The sequence below is a fragment of the Vulpes vulpes genome, chromosome 12 (assembly GCF_048418805.1).
Source record: "Vulpes vulpes isolate BD-2025 chromosome 12, VulVul3, whole genome shotgun sequence".
Taxonomy (NCBI): domain Eukaryota; kingdom Metazoa; phylum Chordata; class Mammalia; order Carnivora; family Canidae; genus Vulpes; species Vulpes vulpes.
The window spans coordinates 12025202-12040737 of NC_132791.1; the positions used below are offsets into that span (position 1 = coordinate 12025202).

The 15536-nt window shown below is 47.5% G+C and overlaps 1 protein-coding gene across 33 annotated transcripts in view; it reads right to left on the reverse strand.

The window, feature by feature from the left end:
* Nucleotides 1–15536, reverse strand: part of ZNF462 (zinc finger protein 462) — a 136486-nt gene that overhangs the window by 73402 nt on the left and 47548 nt on the right. For 23 of the 33 annotated variants that reach the window (XR_011995441.1, XR_011995437.1, XR_011995429.1 and 20 more), the window contains 2 exons: nucleotides 6533–6782; nucleotides 369–5983 (listed from right to left, as the gene is read on the reverse strand). Coding sequence is in view for 4 of the 33 variants with exons in the window: in XM_072727781.1 (XP_072583882.1) it covers nucleotides 369–5983; nucleotides 6533–6752 (5835 nt within the window). In the remaining 29 variants the exon portion in view is untranslated. Of the gene's footprint in view, nucleotides 1–368; nucleotides 5984–6532; nucleotides 6783–8833; nucleotides 9099–11649; nucleotides 11776–12762; nucleotides 12845–15536 lie in introns of those variants that run through there. The other 10 variants (XR_011995443.1, XR_011995433.1, XR_011995448.1 and 7 more) reach the window with 6 other exon arrangements.

The window sequence follows — 15536 nt, forward strand, 5'->3', positions numbered from 1 at the left end:
AGGTGCCAGTGATACCCAGAGACGGCCCCCAGCTGCCTTAGAAAGAGAGCGAGCGTTGTCGTGCACCTAGGCCTCACGTAAGGCTACTCGGCAGAAGGAAATACAGAGAAACCACCCCAACCCTCCCCCCCTCCGGGGGGCCTGGGGTGGGGGGGCGGGAGCGGGAGGCAAGGGGAGCGGGGCCGTGGAGAAGGGCGAGCATGGAACGGGGGATAATCAAGCTCGAAATGTTTAATTGACTTATTGAGCTCTCTGGCAAGCTAAGTCGCTAGGAAGCCTGTAGCAGTTTGGCTGGCAACGAAGAAGTGCATGTGGGCACCAGTGATGAGAGGCCTCCTGGGGGAAGGGAAATCAAAACATATCCTTACCCTCTCTTGTTTGAAATCTGCAAAAGCACCATCTGCATATTTCTGCTTGCTCAAAAGCTGTTTCCTCCTCTCCTGACGTTTGGCACGCTTCTGGAATTCCTCATTGTGAATGTTCAAGTGTGAGGTCAGCTCCGCTGTGCTTTGCAGTTTGCTATCACAGTGCTTGCACTGGTAGGCGGGGTTCTGCAAGCGGGGGCCGCTGGCCAGAATGACGAAGTCCCTCTTCAGGTCCCGGCTGTGGTGGTCAGTGTAATGCATGCACAGCAGCTCCGCCGTGCTGAAGGACAGCTTGAAGCACTTGATGCAGCGGAACGGGAGCCACTCCATCTCCTGCGCTTCGCTTCCCTCCACCTCGGCTTTCTCGAAGCTGCCTCGCTCTTCCTCTTCCATCAGCACCGGCTTCTCGTGCTCGTCGGCGTAGACGGCCGTGAAGTAGCCTCCCAGCTTGCTGGCGTGCTGCTTCTTGGGGAACACCCCCGGGTGGCGCTTCATGTAATGGGACACGATGCCCTTCTTGCTGAAGGACTGGAAGGAGCAGAGCGAGCACTTTTTCTTCTCCACGGCCCGCCGGAGCTCCTCGCTGAGCTGCGGGGAGTCGTCCTTGGGCGGGGACGGGATGATCACCTTGTTGGGCTTGTCGCTGATGGTCCGGGAGGCTGCCAGGCAGTGGGTGTAATAGGCGTCGATGTCGTGGCGCTTCTGGTAGTGGGCCGCCAGCCCTTTGCGGATGGGGTTGGTGTAGGCGCACAGGGCGCACTTGAAGAGGTTGTTCTTGCCCTCCGGCTGGGCGCGGACGTTGTTGTGCTTGATGCGGTAGTGCCTGGCGATCCCCTTCCTCGTGGAGCAGAAGTACTTGCAGAGCTGGCACCGGAACACAGTGTGGGAGACCAGGTGCGAGGTAGAGAAGTGAGACGTGGACACGGGCTCCTCTCCCACGTCCTCCTCGGTGACGGAGACCTGGGAGGGGCTCACTTCAGTGGTTATCTCGGGCTCGAGGGAGACCGGCAGCTTCGGGGGCGACTGGGAAAAGACATCGAATTCAGGCTGATTGTGGTACTTCTCGTAGTGGATTTTGAGCTTCTCCAGCGTGCCGTGCGTGTACGGACACAGTTTGCAACGGTAGGCGCCGTAGCCTTGCTTGAAGATCCTGCTCGTCTCCTCCACGTCGTTCTGGGCTATGTCGGCCGACTGCTCCACGTCGTGCACAAAGTCCTCGGCGGTCACCTTGATGGACGGGTGTCGCTTCTGGTAGTGGGTCAGGACGCCATGGATGCGGGTGTTGATGTACGGGCAATGCCTGCATTTGTAAACGGCGCCGGGGTTAATGTCGATGTCCTGGGCAAAGTCGGCAGCCTTCACCTTCATGCCGGGGTGCTTCTTCCCATAATGGGTGAGAAGGCCGTGCAGGTTGTTATACTCGGACTGGCACACCGTGCACTGGTACGGGGTGGAGGATATGGCCGGGTTGGCAGAAGCCAGCTGGATGCTTTTCTCTGGGGACAGCCTCGCATCCTCTGGGCATTCGGCGTCCTGCTCGGGCAGTGGAGCGGGCATGCTGTTTTCACAATTCACAGGACCCACCAGCTCTTCGGAGGAGGGGAGGGGGTTCTCAATGGCATCTTTCTCCTTGATGATATCCAGCAGCACCGACTCATCACCATTCATGGCCCAGGGATGGAACGCCTGGTAGTGATTGGTGATGTCCCAGATGGACATGGCTTCAAAAACACAGTCTCTGCACCTGTACGTTTTGGCTTCCGCGGGCATTGCGAGAGAGGGGGGGGACGGGTCTGGCCCAGCCCAGAGTTTGGTAGCCATGTAAGTATAGTCAACGTAATGCTCTGGATGCCTCCTTTGGTAATGCAGGAGCAAACCGTTGGGCTCTGTGTGGGAATAGATGCACCACTCACAGTGGTAGCCAGCTTCTATCAAGCCATCTAGAAATGCCCACCGCATGATGGACGTGACCGTGGCCTTCAGGGCAGGGTGGTCTTTCTTGATATGCTTCCTCAGTGCATAGAAGTAGGGGGAGGTATACGAGCACTGCCTACACTTGAGCGCTCGCAGCTTAGCTTTATCCCTCTCCATGTTCGAGGGGGCGACAAGCACACAACCGGCAGGCTTCTTCTGGTTGCGGTCACAGAGGCTTCGGATGGTGGCCGTGTGCTGCCGAATCACATCTGCATTGGCCTTGAAGTCTCGGTGCTTCTTCTGATAGTGAATGAGGACACCTTTGACCGTCCGGTTCCCGTAATCACAGTGCTGGCAAAAGAACATCTCATTCTCGGCGGGAGGGCCGTCTCTCTCAGAGCTGCTTCGGGTCAGCTGCTGCATGGGGGCGGGTGGCCGAGGGGAGCCTTGGGGCCCCTCGGACCCCCTCATCATTGCAGCTGTGGGAGGAGCCTGCCTGATATATTTGGCAGTGACCTTTATCTCTGGGTGTCTTTTCTGGTAGTGGACAAGCACTCCCACAACTGACCGATTACTGTAGGAACAGTGTTTGCAGTAGTAAAGCTCAGTACTGAGGTCTGGTGGCGGGGGTGGTGGGGGGGGTGGGGAACCCATGTTGGACATTTTGGGAGACATTGGAGCACCCACCTCAAATGATAATTGAGAAAGGGCAGAGCCCCTGTCCACAGACACCATTCGCATGGTTTTCTGGATCCTAAAGTAGGAAGCCTTTTCTTCCGGGTGTTTCTTCTGATAATGAACCAAGACAGAATGCATGTTGGGGCTTGCGAACGAGCAAACGTCGCAATCGTAAACGACAACAGTGTTAACTGAGGGGTCCTTCTGATTTTCACATTCTGGAGTAAAGGTCTTTGAAGGAGTGTTTTTATTAAACGTAGCTGGCAGACCGCCACCGCGAGCCACGGGAGTGGAAGTTGCCAGGCTCTTGGGGGCCGAATTCAGAATCTCCCTCAGCGTCTGGGATTCCGTATTCAGCCCTTCCTGCTGCTCCACGACATAGCTGGAAAATATCATCGCGTTGTTAATCTTAACCGTGGGATGCATTCTTTGGTAATGTGGCATCAGGCTTCTGACATTCGGGCTCGTGTAGGAACAAAACCGACACCGGTAGATCAGGTCCGAATGGTCAAAGTTGAGTACATTCATGGCTTCTGGGTGGTGTTCGCCGTAATGCTGCTGCAGGTCTTCAAAGTTGGTGTAATCAATGTAGCATTCCAGGCACCTGTACACCGCACTGTGATCATTGGGATCCAAGATGTACCTAAAGCTGAACTTAATGTACGGGTGCATTCGTTGGTAGTGGGTGCTGACGCTCCGAGCAGATTTGTTGTTAAAGTCACAGTGTTTGCAATAGTAAAGCCTTCCAGAGTCACCAAAGTCCGTGTTCTCGTTATTGTGCTCGGTTCCATAGATGGGAGTCTGGGTGTTCAGCAGAGCGGCGTTGGAAACTTGGTGATCTTTCATGTTTGTCGAGGAGCCGTAATAATCCTCTTCGTCTTCAGAAAGGGTGAGCTCAATCTCAGCCCCGTTGGTGGCGTTGTAATCGTGGGCGACGCTTCTGAAGTTGGGCTCCTTCGGGGGCTCGCCGGCGTCTCTCGCCCAAATCTGCTGGGCCGAAAAGGAAGCGGACACCTCCATGACTGGCTCTGTTGGCTCTTCCTCCCTGTCCAACTCAACCTCTATCTCCACTTCATTGTCTTCCTCTTCCTCCTCGTCGTCCTCCACGTTGATCACCGCGTCCTCCTGCTGTTTTGTCTGGTTGATTTTGCTTTGCAGGTTGCTGGCTATCTCGTCGATCCTCGTTCTTTTCTTCACGGGCGATAAATCGAGGGGAAAGTCATTAGCGAGCTTCCTAGAGGCCTTAGCTACAAAATTGTTCTTGGAGGACAACCCAAGAATTGAGGTCTGACTTTTCTTCACAGTGTTGCTGGAAGAGGGGTGGCTGTCTGTCTCACTCTCCAACGGCAGGCTTGAGGGCTGCCCCTCGAATTTTGGCAAGTTGTCGCAGAACGAGTGTTTGTGCTGCTGATGGACCCGTAGCCCTTTCAGAGTCGTGGTGGAGTAATTACACATGGTGCATTTGTAAGGGTGCAGGGGCGGGGCTTGCACGGGGGGCTGGGGCTGCTGCGTCGGTGGGGGCTGGGGCTGCGGCTGGGGTGGCACCTGGTGTGGTGGCTGGAGCTGTGGTGGCTGTGGCTGAGACGGAGGCGGCGGTGGCGGTGGGGGCGGCGGCGGCGGCTGTTGCTGCTGCAAGGGATCCAACAGGACTCCTGACTTTCTGCCATTGATGCTTGGGCTCTCGTAAGACACAACGCCTTCATTCAGTGAAGAAGAAATGCTTTCGCTCTGGGAGTTCACAGCATCCCAATCTGACGTCGTACCCGTGTGACACTGCTTGTGAGCCCCGAGTTTTAACGAGCTCTTGCAAGTAAACGGACATTCGTCACATTTGTAGACAGCGGTCTTTCCGGACAGGTGGATGTTTTCTATGTGACGGGAGATGCTACGTCGATGCATAGTGAGGAAGGGACAAAAGGGGCACTGGAACCTATTCATGAACCTTCTAAACGGAATCCCCTTGGTCTCCAACAGCTTGTTGCCATCTGAGCCCATCAGCTGCTCTGCAGACATGCCCGATGTCTGGTGATCCATCGCATTCAAGCCATTCTCGCTGTCTATCTCGTTCAGCTCTTCATCAGAACTGGAGTCGTTCAGCATGCTGTTAGTTTCCAGGTCAGCGGAGGAATTGGTCATGTCAGCTATTCCATAACGCGATCGCTCTGCCAAGTTAACTAGGCCAGAGTTGTGAGGGGACTTCGGCTTCATCGGAGGGTAAGACACGGGTGAAAACTTGGAAGCGGACGAAGAATTGGGTCTCATAATGGAGTTACTGATGGAGCCCCGAAAGTTGGAGACGTTAGCGCTGGGCATCTCCCGGCTTGCAGCATTCATGGACAGATAGGTGGAATTGGAAGTGGGGCTGGGGGCGCTTTTGTTCTGCACGTCAGGGAGGTTCGTCCCTTCTTGCTGCTGTCGGAGGCTGGAAAGGATCTTGACCATGCTGCGATGCTTCTTCATCATGTGGTCACACCAGCGTTCTCGGCGGGGGGTCTGGTAGCTGCACCACTCACAGCAAAAGTTGCCTCGAGACTTGGTCAAAGGCTTGACCATGGACTCTAAGATGCTGCGCTCCACGACCTCTGCGGGCAGTTCCTTACAGGGGTCCTGCAGGGACACGGGTGGGACCACGGGGTCTGGCATTGGAGCGGGGGCAGGCAGGGCAGCAGTGGTCTCCTTCAAATTGTTCTTGTGATACATCTTCTGATGCTTAATTATTCTTGCCCGCCTCGGTGACTTGTACGTGCAAAACTGGCAAGAGAAGACCTTTCCAAACCCCTCGTGCATCATGATATTATAATTTAAGGATCCGGGAACAGGGGGTCCCGCTGAACTCCCTTCAGCTTGAGCTCCGTGGACCTTCCTTGTGTGTTCAATGAGGAGGTTTTTTGACCTGAAGTAGCGTACGCAGAACTTGCATTGAAAAAACTTGTTGGTTGGTTTGGGATTAGGGGCAATATGCTGACCGTAATATCCAGGACTGTGGCCGTAGTAGCTTCCGGTCCCCAACGCAGTTGCATTTTGACCTAAAGAGGAAGTGTAAGGTAAGTGAGAACAGAAAAGCAAACAAAAGCGAATTAAGAAATTTCATCATGCAAATCAATTTTTCTTTTCAATTATTCTTCATTAATAAACATCACATTCAAAAGGCCTAACGTCTCAAGATGAGGCCCTGAAGAGTATTAATGAAGCAGTAATGAACATCCACGTATCGCTTCTCACAGATGAAGATGGAGCATTCGGCTTTAGGAACAATACTCACCTCATCTCCTACTAAATGCGCCCTACGGCTATAAAAAGACACGTTTCACACACTGCGACATTCATTCCAGAATTCTGCAAGACACTATCCTGTTCTCCAAATTGAAAGGAAACTAAGAGACGTAAGGAAGCCGAAAAGGACAATAACCTAGGACGCTTAAGAAGAGAAACATGATGCCCAAACCACAAAAATGGCTTGCAAAGGGCAAGAAACTCTGAAGAAGCCACATGTATCGAGAGTCACGGCTACAGGCTACAGCTAGAGGCGAGCGGTAAAATAATATCAGGTGTGCCAAGATTCAGTAAAGATTTACCTGATAGATCCTCTGCGATCGCAAATTCGTCCTTTATAGAAGAATACTCCACCTCTGTCTGATTACTGGCATTCATGGACCCGGATCGTGGCTCGTTAGCATTGTCTTCAGCAACATCAGTTGGCTGTAGAAATGCCGTGTGGACATCCTGAATGTGCGCCTTGAGATCTTCGTAAGATGGGGCCCTGAAGTCACAGCCATCACACTGAAGCACCTCCATGATCCGGGCCTACCTTCTCACATTAGGAACCTGTGACAGAAATCAGAACAAAGCATCTAAAGAAATGCACTATTTGCATATCCCAAGTCAATGGGGCTATGAGTCCATTAACAGAAGAATTTCTAGTATCGGCAGATTTCTCTTCCTGAACTTTGCCAGTTGGAACACCGGCCAAAGGAAAGCAACCAGACATAATAGGGGATAATGTCCTTGAGTTCATAACTTCAAAGTAGGGGATGGGGGGGAACCCAGATAAACATTTTCCACTTTGATATAAATACATCTTCAAAAGCCATTTGTCAAGGAAACCCTTAACAGTTCAAAAGTTTTAGTAGTTTCTGAATTTCTTGACTGAATTCAAATTTCTTGGTAAGTTGATATTGACTTTGATTCTGCCTTGGACCCATTTTTCTTTTGAACTAGAACCTTCTCAGGAGTAAAGAGGATGTCTGCACAGAAAAAAAAAGGACAGATTTCAGTCTTTATTAGCCGTTTTAACATTAGAACATTGATGTTTCATCACCAAATGGTGAAACAGTATTGAATCCTGGACTGGTGGTAGAGAGAGCTTTTATTACACCTTTTATTATTTTAATATCTTAACTGATATTGGGGTACACCTCTTTCTTCCTTTTGCCAAACAGTTTAGTTGTGCGCATGTGTATGTGTTTCATAAGCTAAATGGTCATTTTGCCTTTTACTACCTACCAATTATAACCTAACAGCTTCTCCAACCTAATTAGGTCATAAACTATTTCTCATGAGATTCTCCAATAACCAACTTCAGATGACAGTCCAGTTTCTAGTTTAAAGTTGCACCTTGGTACCTGGATTTACATATTAAGGTAACACACACAGTTCTCAAGAGGGGCTGCTAGGGCATGCATGACTCTCTCTTTTCCTACATCTTCCCTTCTCAAACGTGAAGTGTACACTTGCACGCAAAAAGCTGTAAACCTACCACAGAATAAAGCACAACTTGCCCAGCACTCTGTTCTTTTCACTGTGTGATTGAAAGACATAGATAGCGTCACACTAACTCAACGGAGAGGCTCACCATGAAGCAGTTAAAAATGTATTAGGAGGTGTAGTCTGTCCCATCTTAACACATATCTTGAGTTGAGATACCCGGTTATTATCTTAATCGGGGAGTTACTTCATTGAGCTCACCGCAAACTCTACTGAGTCACTGTAATCTAGAACCAGATGTCCAAGAACTAAAGCCTTGGCCAAATCTTCCTTTACATCTATGGCACAGCAACTTTCCATACTTTGGTGGCAAAAGGCAAATTGTTTCTGCAGGAGGAACAACGTCTAGTAATAGGTCAACGTAAGAGAAAGGGAGCCATTGCGAGCGGATTTTCTATGAAAGAATGCTCCTGCTGATAGCCTGCTAAAATAACTTCTGGCAAGTCCAGCCCTGGACAGCCTGAGCTTGCAGAGTGAGACACAGATATTTACCTCCTCTTCTTTCACCCAGCAATTTATCCTTTTTCAATAAACACTGAACTGTGCACCAGAGTCTTTTCAGCTAACTAAGTCTCAATATTCGAGATACACAAGCTTTTATGCCTAAGCACCAACCCAAATTGTGTGGAAGAGGTTGCTATCAGCTCTGGATCAAATTACAGCAGTCACTGAGGCCCCACCCCACTTCTCCTTTCGCACAGTCCATTAGACCTGAAAACAAATTTTTCCATGGTGCAGACGACTCCTGCATTTAGAACACTTCGCAGAAAAAAGCAGATCATCCAGTGTGCACTCCCCATCCCCCAAGCCTAGCCCTTTCATCTCAGCCAAACAAGCCACAGCTCTGCTGAATGTGTTTATCACACTTTCAAGAGATAGGAGCTCCTGCGTCACTGAAGCTCTAAGACTCACTAAGCTGCCCTAGTCCCTCTGAGCTTTAGGAGCAGCCATTTTAGCTCAGAGCTTCTCCTCCGTGCACAACATGGCTTCTCTGGGATTCTGCTAGGCTGACGATCAGAAATGAGCAGTAGAAGAACGGGCTGGGCTCCTCCTATGCTCTTCTCCTCCCAACAAAGCATGAACTGTTTTCATTGCTTCCCGAAAAGCAGCACCTTTCTCCTCCTCAAATGTCATTCACCAAGATCTCCGAAGGTTCTTTTATCCCATGATTGATAAGCTTGTTCGTCAGCCCCAGCAGAGCACTGGTTATTGCAGGACGATCCTGGACCAGACCCCTGTTGTTCCACAGCAGGATTTTGGGGGTGGGCCGGGGGGACCTTCAGAATGCCTTGGCTTCTTGGGAGTCGTCCTTCCACACACAAGAAGACATACCATCCGACTCTGCTTGCCAGATTCCAAAGTCTAATGACCTTTGTTAATCACCAGCCAGTCTGTCTGCATCAGCAGACCCTGCCAACAGACACACCCTTCAACACAAAGGCTGTAGCTATTCCTTTTAAAAGAGGTTCTCTGAAAGCTCCATTGTGCAGCCCGAGAGGAAAACAAAATCTCTTCCCTTCAAAACTTCAAGCCTTTAGAAATAATGCAACAAAAGGCTTTCTGCTGTGTGTCTTTTGGAAATTTTGAGCCTGGTTTGCACAACATCAACAAAAATTATGGTTCTGCACAAGGAAAGCAGGGCACCTTCAGCATTAAGTCATCCACCCAGACATGAAATTCATCTCTCTACGCAGTTCTCTAATATCTTGGTGTCTTCGGAAGCTGTTATCAAGGATTCTAACTTCGCTGGATGCAAACACACACCAACAGTCTCCTTGTTCTGCTACAAAGGAGATTAAAGGGTCATGAGATCAGGAAAAAAAAAAAAAACCCACTGATTTGGAAAAAGAAGAGATGATGAAAGTGATTTCCTAATGGGTTCTAGCTTTAATGTTGTTGCAGTCTCTACCTCAAAAATAGCTCAGAGCCTTAGAAGAGGTTAATCTCCAGGCTGCTGAGAGAACCAGCGTCAGGTACAGCTGAATGGCCTTCAATCTGATGCCTGTACCAAGCACAGAAAGGAGGACGGAGCCTCCTTTGAAAGCCATTTTGCCTTTGTGTACACATTTCTCCTGAAGACGCTGACTGAAGAAGAAAGCAGAAATTTCCAGCATGGCCTAAACAATCAAAGAAACAGAAACTCGATGTGTTTATGAGACCGAGGATGCGCACACGTGCAAGAAGTGAGAACAGGAGAAGAAGGGAATGGGGGAGGACAGAGACAAATAAGCCGGACCCAAGGATGACCCATCCATCAACCGGAGTATGTTTTCACAGCAGATGGTAATCCTCTGAGGAAACCCTCGACAAGGAAAAAAAGGGAGAAATAAGCTCTGCATGTCTGACTGCCTCATCCACCCAGAAAGAGCAGCAACCCTAAAAGACTCATCTAGACACTGATCTGCTACAAAATTATGATTTAAAGCTAAAAGCCTTGATCTCCTATCTCCTTACTTCATTTAAAAATACTGTCATAATGAGATTAGCAATACTTTCCCCCACCCCCTGCACTGACCCAATCAGCAAAATCAAAAGCAGAAGAGGAAGCTTCGGAAACTAACTAAAAAGAAATGCTATTCCAGGAGGTCATGGGGTGAGTCTACAAATCAAACAAGCACCCCGGTGTCCTACACCCCCCCCATCCCCCACCCCCGGCAGTATTCTCAGGCTCCTCAAGGTCAAACTGGCATTGAGGACTAGCTCTAAATACCACCCTGGAGGAGACCTGCTCAATGAATACCCTATTGCCTGACGTGATCAGTCCTCTTAACATGCACCCACGAAACCCCTAGACCATTCAAACTATTCATTGCTCTTCAATACTACTTATTACTGGTGGTTGGGTTTTTCCATTTCTAAAAGGTGGGGTTTTGATGAGAAACCCTAAATCCAATTTCCATATACTGACAAACTCTTGAGGACATATTTAAAGAAAGCTCAGGGATCTTGCTCAAGATCTGGAATATACACGTGAGAAAGGGGAAAGGTAGAGCGCATGGACACAGGTTGCTCTTCCGCTTACATTGCCTGCGCACCCCGTTTCTGGGCTCAGAATCCCAGGGGGCCATCATGCCTCAGTGAAGGTGAAAGAGGACAATCCGCAGTTTCTTGGCCTATCCTTCCAGCTCACAGCCCAGACGTACCTGGAGAGGGGGAGGCACCCTTGATGGTTCACAGTGTTCTCACGACCCGGCCACCATCAACCCTCGCCCAGGGCAGCTTGGCGAACACTGTTCTCTAAGCTTGCATAAACATGGTCTTCAAGTCAAAGTCCCAACTGTCTCCAGGAAGTGCCCAAATTAAAACACACAGGCCTTGCCTGGATCGAACCTGTTCTCTGACTGAAGGACTGCAGACCAGAAATAAAGCTGTGAAGCCCCACAGCCACAGGGATTCAGCAGCAACTAATTATAACCTTCAAAGCCTTTGAGAAATAGAACCAGAAACACCATAAGGTGCTTTTCCTCTGTCCACTCCAGAAACCTAGTTTCATTTATAAGGCACTGAGCTCCCCAGTTCTCCTGAATCACAATTCTAATAAAAGGTTTTAGTTAGCACCTGTTGTTTGTGCTTTTCTTACTTTCCAATGAATGGAAAAACCAATTATCCAAGGACTGGTAGTGGAATGCATAAACTCTGGAATAGTTCAGCTAGAAAAACAGAAACATCAGGAACGTAAAGATCATTCTCCAAATGTATCTGTGGGTCGGAAACAGCTGATAGGATGAGGTCAAAGAGCCGTGAGGTGTTAGGAGGTTAGCATTTCTCACTGTGAGCCCCAGCACTGCCATGGGGTTTGGGAGGAAGGAAGAATTTTCATGCTGAGGATGAAAAAAGGGGGGCGGGGGGACCACTAACTCATCCACTTGTGAACGCGGGTTGCTACTCTTAAGACAAGGGGTGTTTTACATCGCTACTTATCACTTACCCTTGTCACGGTCCAAGTGGGAGTTCTAGTAATTTGAACATCATTTAAAGCATCTTTCCAAACAGGACTGGACTGAGAAATTGGGGTGAAACTTCCTTTGACAGGAACAGTAGTTGCAGGATCAAACTGACAAATACAAATGTAGAATAAATACTTCCTTCTCTCTCTCTCTCTCTATATATATATATCTGAAATAATTAATTTTACTGATTTAATGTTATCTCAGAAATGAACACCTGCACTCCAAATTTGACAGGGACTCCGTCTACTAGAGCAGAATCAGCTCCTTCCGAGTAAGTACAAATGATTTATGTACTCCTCCCAAGTTTAGTTAAAATAATAATAATAATAATAATAAATAAATAAATAAATAAATAAACAAACCAGCAAAATAAACCAACAAAGAACTTCTGACAACAAGCTACCTCCATCGATCCTGCAGCATTCAGTACCACTACAGATCCTGGCTCGCCATGTGGTGTCTTCAAATGTCCTATCAAATGTTTATACTGTTTGCCACATGATCTAAGCAGTTCTGTGTACTCTTGGCAATTCACCACACTAATGAAAGGTTTAACATATCAGGGAGGATAAATAATTAAGGAATTCAGAAGGGAGACACAGCTGTTCTTCAAAACCAAATTTTCAGAAGAGAAAGGATTAATTTGCGATCACATATGTAACCCCCAATATGAGACTGAATTTAAATACTAGCAGAGAAATACCAGGAGACTCTGAGTCCTGCCAATGCACGCAGCCTCTGTTGTATGTGGTCAGCCTGGTCCATCTGTGGACCCTCTATACCAGCACAAGTCTGAGGCAGGCAATCTGCAGATTAATAGCCCACTCGCTTTCTGGCCAACGATGGTACTTTTCAGGTGATCTCTTGTTTTAGCTTTGCTCTGTATAAAGTTTTCAAGTATTATGGGGCATGTTGAGTAATATTTCTTAACAGATGCCTCTGGGATCACCATTAAAATGAGATGAGCATCCAGGGATGTAATCTAAGTGACTAAAAAACTGTCAGATATGTAAATAAGAAGCAATTCTGGCTGAGTGACCTGTTATGAAAGCAGGTAGTGAGTGTCTAACACAGAAAGAGATAGTACATACCTTCTGGAGAATTCATGCATTCCTTTGCAATGATATAAGGCTAATTGAGGCCAACAGGCCAATCGGCAGCCTGCCAGCTCTCCTGTCCTTAGAAAAGGAAGCGTGTGATTTGACAAAGGAGATAAAAGAGGAGAGAAGGGACTAGAAAAGAAAGGGAGGAAGCAGGGTGGTATCTCAGTAGCTTTAGACTTCATTGTCTGTAAAGGGGAACCTGCAGTTCACTAGATAACTCGAATTCTGAGAAGCGTCTTGACAATATTCTCCTTGAGAAACAAAACAAACCAAGACGCCTCCTCATGCTAAAATTCTCAAAACGCAACCGTGACAAATGAGATCCCAGCTCATCTTGTTCTTTCAAATGACGGCAAGCCATTCTTGGTGTTGAATGAATTCTCTGAAATGTCATGGGCCCATCAGGAAGTTCCTTGGAAACTCTGAAGCCATTCTTGCCCTAGCATTGAGAACAAGAGATAACTGATTTCTCTCCTGGAGAGCCAACCCTCACCCAAACAGCAGAGACAGAAAATCACGGTGTTCCCTTAGAGACTCTTCAGAGTCTGGCTGGGTTTCTACAGAAACTTTTCACGCTACAAGAACCCTCATTATAAAAATTGTAAAATTAAAGGGAAGTTCCAGATACGCTGCTGGGTCGTCATTACAGAACTGATGGAGACGCAGAGTAAGCAGAAGTTGCAGTAAAACTCATCTTTTCACATCATGAAAGACCAGCCCATGCATCAAGTACCTCCTCTGTGGATCTGAGAGCTTGACTGACCTCAGGCGCTGGGCATGTCTTCACGGCCATAACCGTTCCTGGCACAGAAGGTCCGGCCAACCACACAAAGTCTAAATTCCACAGTTTCAGTGAATGGATCCAGAAATCATTTTAACAATTTACCTTGTTCTCTATTACCACTCAGAGAAAAACAAAACAAAACGGAACAAAAAACAGTATCTGGCTATTGACTTGTGGGGAGTATAAGAACATTTTGCTACAAGAATTTTTTTTATTCGGGGAGAAGCCCACAAAAATCCCAATCTAATCCCTCAGGAGACTTGCACTTTGCTTTATGTACATGGTTTGCTCAAAAAATTTAAACAAGCCACTTCCTTTAGTTGAGAATTATCCCAAGTTTGCCCATATCCGTGGAACACAAGTGCCGGATCCAAACACTGCAATGACCTTTCCAGCCTAATTTCTTATATCTGACAAAACTGACTACACAAGTCTGGCACCTTTGTCTTTCTCCAAACCTTGGTTCCTGATCTAACTACCCCGTCAGGATGAAAGCCCTATGCAGACTCCTTTCTAGAAAGGTAAACAATGCCTGGGCTTGCATGGATCATGAACACTTTCAGATCCTCCTATCCAAGCAGCCTATGGCCTGTTCTTTTCTTTTCTTTTTTCTCTTCTTGGCCTCCACCTATAGCAGAAGCTGTCCTTCCTCCTTATTAAACTAACCAACTGGCCCATTCATATCCATTGGTTGTTCCAACAAATTAATAGAATCTTACAGCAGGGAAAACACAGTATGTGTTTATATATGGCACCAGCAAATACCCAAGAGATTTAGGAATTTTTTAAAGGAAATGATAGGCAAAGAATTTCTTTTCTTTTGCAATCTCCAGTCTACTTTCAGCAAGTAAGTTTACACCTACAAAATTACTGTACCCCGGGAACTTCTATTTTATTTTATTTTATTTTTTTTAAATTTTATTTTATTTATTTATGATAGGCACACAGTGAGAGAGAGAGGCAGAGACACAGGCAGAGGGAGAAGCAGGCTCCATGCACCGGGAGCCTGACGTGGGATTCGATCCCGAGTCTCCAGGATCGCGCCCTGGGCCAAAGGCAGGCGCCAAACCGCTGAATGTTAAGACATTTGTTTGCCACCCAAAAAGTAAATTTACCACCGTGTAGAAACACTAGAACGCTCCAGTACTCTGCCAAGCCCCACATTCCCGTAAACCCTTAATGATAAATTTCATTTTTGCCCAACAAGTTTAGTTTTTTTTTTTTTCAGCTTATTCACTATGGGGCTGCTCAAAAAAAAAAAAAAAAAAAAAAAGACAAGGATATAGAATAGAAATGCCTATCCAGCAAGTAACAGAATCTGTTCCCAGCAGGTGTGACGACTCTGCCTGCCACCTTCACCTTGAGGAAGTCTTTTGAAGCCTCTCTTCGAACATTTTGCTAAATGAAGAAATTAGATTATGATATTCAACCTTTTTACACAAAAAGGGAGTGTTTTACAAGTTTTCCTTCTCATCTCTGAAAGACTTTTTTTCTGACTTAATTGACTCCTTTACTTTTATTATTATTCAGAGATAAACAAATGTGCAGTTTTGTATGGCTGACTCGTCATCATCAAAGCCTGGGCTCAAAGGTTCTAACCTCCAAGATGCATTCCCTGACAGTTCCATCTGACATTTGCCCACCCCTTTGGCCCCCAAGAAATCAAGCTCCCTCTCCACAACCCGGACCACACTCCCTTTCTACCATATTCCACTGCTTTATTTGCTTCACTGTTGATATGATACCCATTTGTGGTCTGTTTCCCTCTAAAACATAAGCACCCTGATAGCAAGTCCATGCCTGTCTATTCATATTGGTGTCTTCAGCACTGGGGACAGTTCACACAACGCGTTCAGCAAATGTGCTGAATGAATGAATGAATCAGAGGTTCTGAAGATTCCAATCAAACATAAAAAGAGCAGTCACAGGTATTAGATCCTTTTACTAACCCTATGTTAGCACAGAGTAGAAGCAAATT